The sequence below is a fragment of the Merops nubicus genome, unplaced genomic scaffold (assembly GCF_000691845.1).
Source record: "Merops nubicus isolate BGI_N331 unplaced genomic scaffold, ASM69184v1 scaffold23061, whole genome shotgun sequence".
NCBI lineage: Eukaryota > Metazoa > Chordata > Aves > Coraciiformes > Meropidae > Merops > Merops nubicus.
This window is the reverse complement of record NW_008589304.1, coordinates 1-10056: the sequence shown is the minus strand read 5'-3', so window position 1 is coordinate 10056 and position 10056 is coordinate 1. Positions and strand designations below refer to the sequence as shown.

Sequence of the window (10056 nt, the reverse complement as noted above, 5' to 3'; positions counted from 1 at the left end):
GAAGCCTGTTCAGCTGATAGTCTTGCTTCAGCTGTGAGTGTGCTGTGGGCCATTACACCTTGAGATGAGGGCTTTGACCTCTTAATGTGAAAAAAAACTTTCAAATTAATTTCAAACTACATTCTCTGCAGTGGTAAGCTGACCTCTGGGTTGAGATCCTAAGCAGGCACTTTGTGTTGTTTTCAAAGTAATTCCTTCCACTTTAGGTGTGATTGCATAAACACAAACTGTGCCTCTGCAGGTCTGAATTCAGCTGCTCTTCTTGGTGAGAGGAACCCCTGAGAGCTGTTAATAGTCATGAAGACACAAACCTGGCCTGAGTTACTGTGGGAGCTTTCTCTTCCCCTGAGCCAGAGTGCATTGTCTCAGAGCAGCTCTCTCTGTGACTTGCACTGAGCTTTTCCAGCTCACAGGGGCAGTGGGCAAAGGACAGAGTTGATTTTGCATAAGGTATTTGCCTAAGACTGGTGTTACATGGGCCCACTGCCCCCCCTGCAGCCAGGCAGAAAGTCCCTGTGTGAATACTCCACACAGAGCCCTGCATGTGCTTCCTGGAGGGAAGGGGCAGTGCAGGGGCTGTTCAGATCAGACCCCTGAGCTAGGTGGGATTCAAAAGAGAAAAAAATGGGAGCCTGGAGGGGCAGCAGCTTTCCTCAGAGTGGCTCTTGCACCTCCTGCCTCTGCCTCTGTGACAGGCTGTTCCTGGGTGTGTGGGGCAGGGCTGGAGTGGGTGGTGGTTCCTCAGTGTGCTGCAGCACTCCAGCATTGCCTCGTGGGGAGCTCAGACCTGCTCCTCTGGCCACCCCAGTCCAGCCCCACACTCCAGGTAGAGCCTTCAGCAGCTGAAGATCAATTACCACATCCAGAAGGAGATTTGGAACATCTGAAGGGATGCCCAGGTGAACTGTAGAAAACCCCACAGTGTTTTCTTTAAGCATAACTAGCTGATGAAGGCAAAGATAAGAATAAAAGGTTCCAAATGTATTATTAGTCAAGGCTGGGTGTTTATAAGAAAAATCCTCTAGCCAGTGATTTGTGGTTACTTAGCTAGTGCTCTATCAAGGTAAAAGGACCTTAAAAGAGCCCTGATAATTCTATCATTACAAAGCACTGGTTGCCAGCAGATCTGTAACTGCTTTACAGGCTGACCAAAGAGACACAGTTTGGGTTGCTAGAGCCTTCAGGGACAGAAACAACTTGTTCTACCAGCGTGAGCAGCCACAGCTCTTCAAACCTAAGGTGCTTTTTCAGGATCAGTAGTGGTTTTTTGAAGGAAAAGGACATGGCTTTCTTGGTCATGTGGCAGGTCACTGACAGGCTTAAGAAGAAGAGCAGGTCTTGGTTCCCAGACCAGTGCTGTGCCTCCCATGGGTAACTGACTTCTCCATGGCTCCTTCTCACAGATAAAGTACAGCTGGAAGAACTCAATTGTGTGTGTAGAAAGAAAATAAAAAAACAACCAACCAAACAATAAAAAAAGAACCAACTCCTAGGCCTGGCAGCTCAGCACCCTCTTCCCATGTCCTGGCCAAGGCAGGTACCTCCTCTCACTGCTTCGTGGTCAGTCCCGTGGCTCCACGAGGTGCAAAGTCTCTTGTCTAACAGCTCCTGGCAAGGAGAGACCTGGTGGAACAGCTGCTGCTTGGCCTGAGCCTTGCAGACTGTGGCTTCTGCTGGATGTGGTGATTGTCTGGGGGATTGCCCCTGGGGATGCAGATGGGGCTCTGGGCGGTGGGCTGGTGACCCTGTTATGCCCCGTGGCGTTCTCCCCAGTGCAGCCCCCACACGTGTGTCCCCTCTAATGGTGTCTCTTGTGTCCCCTCAGGACTTTGAGCAGGCCAGGCCGGGCTGTGCCCTGGCTGCCCGCAGAGCCTTCCAGCAGATCAAGGAGCTGGGCCTGAGCGGAGGTGAGGAGAGCCCCCGGGTGCCCCAGCCAGGCAGGAACAACCTGGTGCAGTTCCACCCCAGTCAGGTCTTCAGCTGGTCCAGCTAGCTCAGTGCAGCTGCCAGCCTGGCCACCTCCTGCTGCTTGCACAACTGATCTAATGAATGGTTTCAGTTAGCATTAGAATTAGTAACTGACACCAAAAGGAAGGTGCCTGGGGGGCTTGCACAGTGTCAGTGGAACCACCCTTTCTGTGCCAGAGTGCAGAACACCCCAGGTGCAGCACAGCTGCATTTTATGCTGGTAGAGTCTCCTGTTTCACCAAATACTTGTCCCCAACTTCCCTCCCACGGAGGACTGCTCAGGTGGGTATGACAGCTGCGTGGCTCAGCACTCTGGACACATCTGAGGAATGCTTGGAAGGCAATCTAGGTTTTGAAGCAGCTGCCACCATCTCTTTCATCTTCAGCCTTGGGCAATTAGGTGAAGCCAAGGAAAGAGACTGGTGAGCTATCTGCAGTGTCTCCCAGGCAGGCCAGATGAGATATCCTGGGCCAGTGCAGCATCTGCTGGGAGCCCTGCACGGTGCTGGAACAGCTGTGGTGGGCTCTGGGTCTGCCTCAAGGCCTGCCTTGGGCTGGGCTTGGTCAGGGGCTCTGTGCCTCCAACAGCTGCTGTCACCAGGAGCTTTGGGCCACAGCAGAGAAACGTTGCCATTCAATAGCCCAGGTCCTCCAGGCCTGCCCAGGACCATGGTTTCTGCAGCTGGCTGGGTGAGGTGCTCACCCTTGGCTCAGGCTCTCAGGTGAGTGTCAAGAGGCATGTCCCAGGCCTTGGGTTCCCAGGCAAAGACAGCCAAGCTCCAGTGGCAGCTTGCAGGGTGTGATAAGGACAGGCTGGAACTGTGACTGCAGAAAGTAGAGGGTAAAGATGAGGGGAGCAGCTTTCCCCAGCAGAAATGCAAAGGTCTGTGAGTGCACCCTGAAGGAATCCCCAGACAAACTTCTGACTCCAGCTGCCCTCTGCAGCACAGTGAAGTTTGGAGGCATGTCTCAGGAGTCCTTTGTGGGGAGCAGTCCCACTTGGCAGTTCTTACTGCACATGCACCCAGCTCCCAAGGAGCTCTTTTTGGTTTTTAATTAGGTTTTTCTTTTTCAATTTTCCCTGCTGGTTCCTCCAGCTGTTGAATCCCACTGGGACCTGTATGCTGTATGCTGCTGTCCTGCATGAGAGCCTGCAGGGAGGCAGCAGCCAGGCAGGGCACTGGCCAGGACAGGCTCATCCTGAGCTGCTCTTCTCACTGCCAGCCAGGGCAGCTTCTGTCTCAGTGGGTGCTGGGTCCCCTGGGTCCCCAGGCCCGTTGGTGGCTCTGTGAGGGACAGAGCACAGGCTGTGGAGCTGCACAGGAGGGCTGTGCCTGAACTTCACGTGTGTGTAAATGTAGATGTAATGTGTCCTTCCCACCAGCATCCCCAGCTGTGTGCTGCAGCATCTCCTTACACAGGAGTGAAACAAGATGCTGAGGCTGGTGTTATTTTCCTCTGTTGGAGTCTGTGTCTCTCGTTTCCCTTCCTCCTGCAGCCTATGATGAAATCAGCAGAAAAATGGCCACATGCAATAAGATCTCCAGCAAGGAGGATGTTTACCAGCTGTTTGGGTTCGCTAGGAATGCCTTCACCATGATGGCCATGATGGACTACCCCTACAAAACAGACTTCATGGGCCACCTCCCTGCCAACCCCGTGAAGGTGAGCCCCAGGACAGGGTGAGAGTCGTGGTTCCTGCTGTGCCCTGGGACCCTCTCAGGTCAGCCAGAGGCAGGGGTGGGTGCTGCAGCCCTCCCACTCTGGCAGCAAACCCACACCTTAAACCTCCCTGGGACAGGGACTGCTGTGTCTGGAAGGTGCTGCTGTGAGGCTCACCAGGGAGGGTGTGCTGGAGCCACCTCTACCCTGCTCTGCCCTCACCTTAGACACAGAGGCCTGGGAGAGCTTGTTGAGTTCAGCTTTTAAACACTAAAAAAAAAATGGAGTTTTTTTGTAGCCTACCTCAAGGCACGTTCCATAAATGGACTGCTCCTGGTGTGTAGGGATGGCAGCCTGGAAATCAGGCTCCTTTCTAAGTGTCACCCAGGATGGTGACATACCCCAGAGAGAAGTGCTGCTGTGGGGACTGGGGAAGCTCTGAACTTCCAAGAGAGCTAGAGATGGCAAAGTGTGGGAAAGGGGCCTTGTTCTCAGGGGGTTACAGAGACTCCTCAGACACCAGCTGCTTTTGAAAGGTCCCAGTTTTGACCCGAGATCACCAGCTGCTGTTGCAGTTCTTGGTTTCTTGTGGTGTGCCACCAGCCTCGTGCTGCTGTTCCCTGCTGCACTCCAGCAGATGTGCAGATGGGGCTTTGCCTCTGAACTCCTGGTGTTTATGGCTGGAGTCCCACCTGGAGCAGATGCACACTGCAAGAGGTGATGCAGGCTACACTGTACTGGGCTTGGGAGAGGCTGCCTGTGGCTCCACTGGGCATCCAGATCCCTTCTAGGGTCTGTTTAACAACTTATACAATGGAAATAATTATTCTATGCCCCCCTTGAGAAGGGCATTCAAACACTGATGGCAGGAAGGAGTGATGTGTATCCCTCTGGCCTCTGCACAGCTGCTTAACTTTGTACAGGAGCTGCTTGTCCCAGCCCTGTCTCCTTGTTCCCATTGTGTTGCTGGTGGAAGGGAGGAGAAGAAGCCCTGGTTAGTCCTGTGGAGCAGAGCTGTCAACTAACCTGTCTGCAATTTGCCTGTGATGTGTCTCCCCCAGGTTGGCTGTGAACAAATCCTTGCCCACACAGACCCAATTCAAGGCCTGGCTGCTCTTGTTGGTGAGTTAACAGCATCAGTTTGATCTTTATTTCCTGCCCTGTTTCCTTAAAGCACCTGTAAGCAGAACTGGGGGGCTGTGCAGGCTGTGTGTTGTGGAAGCTGGTATAGCTCAGGTCCCACTGGGACGTTTTGTCCATCAGGATATCCCATAGGTTCATTCTCTCACCTTTCCAAACTTACCCTCCTCGGGTTCTTTGGCTCTTGCAGCCCCTTGGCCTCAGCTGTCCATGAGATGTGGACTTCTAAGGAGCTTGGTTCTTTCCTAACATTTTACCCACCTGCTCAAGCAGTCACAGGTTCAGTGCACGTTCACTGGAGGAAGTTTTCAGGTCAGTTTGTTGAGGACAAGGTTGTCATCACAGTGCCATATGGTCTTAATCCAGTGGGAAGACAATCTTAAATACATTGTGTGTATGTTTCTGTGGGTACTCGATTTGTCAGCCAGCAGTGTTTGTAATAACAGATAGAATTCAAAGTTTTTTTGAAGACTTCCTCATAAAATCTCTCAAGTTGATTATGAAAAATAAGTTCTACCCTGTTCATTCAGGTTCTGAATGTCAAAAAATTAGTTTATGGAATTCTTCTGGGGCTATTGCAGCTTAGTAGGGTTTGGAACTAATTCTTTCTTCTGCAACTTATGCCTGTCACCCTCCACCAAGTCAGAAACACACCAGTTCCAAAGCCCTGGTGAAGATGTTTGGCTGGCAATTAAATGGAGGTTTGTTAAATTGCTAATGTCTTGGCAAACAGTCAGGTTTGCTTGACCTATTCACATCCTACTTCTTTTCTGGGACAGAGTGGGACTCTTGTTGCCTGGTGGTGAACAAGCTGAGGGGTGATGTTTCCCAGCTGCCCGTGGAGGGGTCCTCTGTGCCTCTCCCCATCTCACCACCTGCATTTGCTTGGGACAGTCTAATCATGCAAGAGGCATGATCCACCAGAGCTGTAGGCAGGGGACTGCCTTTCTTCCATACCTGCCTCTCTGTGTCATAGAGGAAGACAGTGTCTTCCTTCTGCATGTGCTGCAGTGACCCTCCCCCTGCAAGGTAGAGCGTGGTGCCGTGGGCTGTGAGGCTGAACTGGCAGCAGCTGAACGGGGCTGGCGTTAGTGTCGTCCACTGGTTGCTCCTGGGACAGTAATACTCCATCTCTTCCACCTGGATCCATTCCCCTGCCTGCAGAGAACCAGACCAGCAGTCACCCAGCGTGGCACACCTCCAGTGGACAGCACTGTTATGTCAGGCTCACGTGGTTCAGGAGAAAGGAAAGCAGTATCTCATCCTCTGTCTGAATGCCGCGGGGCTCAAGGTGACAGGTTTTCAATCTACATTTAGCAAGAAGAGCCTCAAAAGAAACTGAATGAAACCAGAGTCACAGAATGGTGAAGGCTGGAAGGGACCTTTAGAGATCTAGTCCAACCTCCAGGACAAAGCAGGGTCATCTAGACTAGGCTGCTCAAGATCACATCCAGGTGAGTTTTGAAAGTCTCCAGCGAAGGAGACTCCACTCTGGGCAGCCTGTTCCAGCTTCTGTCACCCTCAAAGGAAAGAATTTTTCCCTTATGTTTGGGTGGAACTTCCTGTGTCCCATTGTGGGCCCATTGCCCCTTGTCCTGTCACTGGGCACCACTGGAAGGGCCCCATCCTTTTGACATCCACACTTTAGGTATTAATAAGCATTGAGGAGACCCCCTCTCAGTCTTCTCCAGGCTCAGTAGCCCCAGGGCTCTCAGCCTTTCCTTGTCACACAGGTGCTCAGGTCACTCAGCCTCCACTGGACTCTCTCCAGTGGTTCCTGGTCTCTCTGGAACTGGGGAGCCCAGAACTGGACCCAGTACTCCAGAGGGGGCCTCACTAGGGCAGAGTACAGAGGGAGGAGAATGCCCCTTGATGGCCACACTCTTTGTAATGCACCCCAGGAGATCACTGGTTGCCCTTCTTGGCTACCAGGGCACATGGCTGGCTCACAGTGAGCTTGTTGTCCACCAGGACTCCCAGGTCCTTCCCACAGAGCTGCTTTCCAGCAGGTCAGCCCCTCACCTCTACTGGCCCATGGGGTTATTCCTCCTCAGGGGCAGGGCTCTACAGTTGCCCTTGTTGAACTTCACCCAGCTCTGCAGCCTGTCCAGGTCTCTCTGAATGGCAGCATGGCTCTGGTGTGTCAGCCACTCCTCCCAGCTCTGTGCCATCAGCAGACTGGCTGAGGGTCCACTCCACCCCTTCAGGCAGGTCATTAATGAGTAGGTTGAACAAGACTGGACTCAGTCTTGGAGACTTCATGGAAAATCAGAGGACTGAGCCTAGCAGGGTGCCACAGGGACCTGCTGGAACTGGCCCAGCCCACATCCTGCCTGCTTTCCAGACTTTTAAGACATTACAAAGGAAATCATCTAAATTGGCTGATATTGATTGAATCTGGACAGTAACTGAGTTTGTGTCATCTCAAGGAATTTCATGTCAGCCTTGATATGCCGTTCCTCTGTATAGATTTCTGTCCCTTCCTCAGTGAGCAGTTAAGTGCTCTGGGACACCCTCCCGTGGAGCCATCATCCTACAATCAGGCCAGTCCCTTGGTCTTGACACTTTCAAACGGGAATTGCTGAATGATCTTTGAAAACTCATTTCTCTTGGCTTCAGGGAGTGGGATCCTCCCTGAGTGAGCCTTTCAGGAACCTGTCAGGTCTCTTCCCAGGAGGCTGCACAGTGCTTTACCTCCTCGTTCAGAGATGGGGAGTCCGTGTTTGAAGAAACTTCATTTGCATTCCAGGATTAGAGCCCATCTTTCCTAAAATCCAGGCCAGTGTCCTCCCCACAGTCCATCCCCTTCCCCGCTGCCCGTTCCGCTCCGTCCCGGCTGGGACAAGGTGAGGGGGTGGTCGCCGTGTCTGGCTCAGGGAGTGGCCACTTCTGCACCTCGGCTGTGCTGCCAGCCTGTCCCTCCACTCTCTGTTTATTTAAAAAAAAGTGTTTTAAACAGGCTTTGTACTCTAGCAAACAGTGTGGCACCAGGGCGGCTGCAGGCGTGTCCTCAGGAGCTCGTTGCCCTGACTCCCAGCTGGGCCAGGCCCCCGAGAGACCAAAACTGCTGAAGTAACAGCTCAGCCTGTGGGAATAGAGCAGAGCCTGGCAATCCAGAGACCCCTTTCAATCAGATTTGAAATCCGAAGAGCCAGTGACTTACCCTGCCCAGTGTCCTCCCTCCGACGCAGAAGATCCTGTCCCTGGCAGCAGCCAGCCCGTGCCCGCAGCGGGTGAAGCCCATGGCCCGGTTGCCAACCCAGCGCCGGAGGCGAGGGAGGTAGCTGTAAGTGTCCCGTAAGGTTTTACCCCCAGAGAAGCCCCCTAGAAGGAAAGCAGAAGTTGTGAGAATCTCTCCATCACCCTCCCTGACACGTCACAAACCTGCCGATGGTAGCAGAGCTCATTTGATTTCTTTAAAATCCCTGAGAGGCTCGGGTTTAAAATTTCACAGTGTCCCGCAGAGCTGGTGCAGCGTGAGGTTTAAAACCTGAGCTTCTGGGTATCTTAAAGAGGAAAAAAAAATCCACACGAACCAGTTCCAGCTTTTCCTGTAAATAGTTTTCCACAAAAGAGTTTTGAAGAAAGCTCTTGGGGCTTTCCAAGTGTAACCAAGAACAGCTTTAATTAGGGACTCTGCCTCCAGTACATGCAGTCACAGAATGGTGGTTTGAAAGAAGAGCTGTCAGAACTCTTTCTTTGAATTTTGGGTCTCTGAAGGTCAAAACCAATCTGCCAATGCTTGTTGGCAGTTTTTTCTCCTTATTAGGCACTCGCTTGTGTATTTCAGAGGGGCTTTGTGAAAAGCTCTTGGCAGAAGGGGAGTGCTGTGGGAGGGGTAGGTGCCTCCAGCCGCCTGCCCGCTGGACCCCAGTCTGCAGGGTCTTTGCAAACAAGATGGTGTTTCAGGCTGGCCAGAAGCCTCAGCTCACCTGAGCACAGACACTTTGTCTGCACAGAGCTTGTGTTTAAATCTGGTGCTGAAGTAGTGCTCTGAATTTTTGGTGTGCTTGGGCAGGGCTGTAGGCTGGCCCGTTCAGATTTGCAATTACCCCAGTAGTTTAGAGGGAAATGCATGCTATAGGTAGGTAACATCTTCTGCTGGAGGGGTGTAGTGTTATCCAGATCACTATGGTGTGTTTGAAGCTCTGTGAGGCAGTTTTGTCCTTGTTCTCTGGCAGAAATCAGGACCACCAGAGGCTCAATGAGCTGCCTGTGGCACTGTGAGCCAGCAGAGTCAAAGCTTGAACCCAAGTCTCAGCCATTGCCCCAGCTGAACCACTGCCAGTGCAGAGCCCTGCTGCCCTTGGCCACACGGCGGGGCAGGACAGCCCCTGTGCTGCCTCCCCTGCCCGGGGGCCTGGGCTGCAGGGCCCCTTGTGGAGAGGGACCCTTGGCTGCAGCTCTGCAGGTTAACCCACACTAGGTCACTGCCACGGTGCCAGCGGGGGGCAGCTGGTTTTGAGGCAGGGAGCCTGCAGTGAGGCAGCCTGGCCCGGGGCTGAGCTGCAGAGGCAGTGGCACAGGCAGCACAGTGCTTTTCCCAGGACAAACCAAAGATTGCTTCAAGTCCAAATTAGTAGCTGCAAAAGCTAAAGATCCTGCAGCAGTTTCCTCAAGTGTTTAAACCCATGCTGCTTTATTGCTAAACATCCTGCACCATCTATCTGTACCAGGATACTGAGGATCCCTTGCAGGGCAGGAGCTCTGCAGGCTCAGAGGGCAGGAGCCTTGGGCACCTTTGTGTATGGATTACCAGGGCAGCACAGAGGGGTTGGTCCCACGTCTCCCCTTCAGATGAACGGTGAGGTTTAATCCCCTCCCCAGCACTGGGGCAGTGGGCTTCTGCCTTAACTTGTCAGGCAGCAGAGCCTGGGGATGCAGCCAGGACTGCAGGGTGAACAGGGACGTGGGTTGCAAGCAGGTGATGTCACCTGTAACATCTTGGAGAGCAGATAGCTCCTGGCACTGCGGAGGGCAGCGGGGCTGTGCTGCACAGCAGGGAGGGGGCACTGGGGCTGCGGGTGCTGCTGCTGTGGGCACAGGCCTGGGCTGTGACGTTGGGATGCCAGCAAAACCCGACAAAACTCTCTGCAAATATCCTCCTGTCTACTCGCTCTGTCACCTGAAACGTAGAGGATTCCCTGGTGGGTGGTGCCCGCGTGGTCAGCGACGGGCGCGGGGAGCGGAGCTGTGAATTCCCAGGTGTTGTCAGCAGGCTGGTACAGCTCCACGGAGGGGGTGAGGGTCCCCAGCAGCGTCCCTCCGCCCACGGCCAGGATGCGG

At 53.3% G+C, this 10056-nt stretch overlaps 2 protein-coding genes across 2 annotated transcripts in view; one reads left to right on the top strand and one right to left on the bottom strand.

The window, feature by feature from the left end:
• The window catches only part of DPP7 (dipeptidyl-peptidase 7), a gene marked incomplete at its 5' end in the record, with an annotated part of 10457 nt that extends 5682 nt beyond the window's left edge, over window positions 1–4775 (top strand). The window contains 3 exons of the mRNA XM_008949572.1: window positions 1826–1907; window positions 3467–3633; window positions 4692–4775. Of these exons, the coding sequence (XP_008947820.1) occupies window positions 1826–1907; window positions 3467–3633; window positions 4692–4775 (333 nt within the window). The remainder of the gene's footprint in view (window positions 1–1825; window positions 1908–3466; window positions 3634–4691) is intronic.
• A 754-nt stretch (window positions 4776–5529) lies between these two features.
• On the bottom strand, window positions 5530–10052 carry LOC103781848 (kelch-like protein 36; the record flags this gene model as incomplete). The annotated part of the gene is made up of 3 exons (XM_008949571.1): window positions 5530–5924; window positions 7930–8094; window positions 9896–10052. Coding segments are annotated over 3 exons (717 nt in total), but the record flags the coding sequence as incomplete, so codon positions are not given.
• Window positions 10053–10056: the final 4 nt, after the last annotated feature.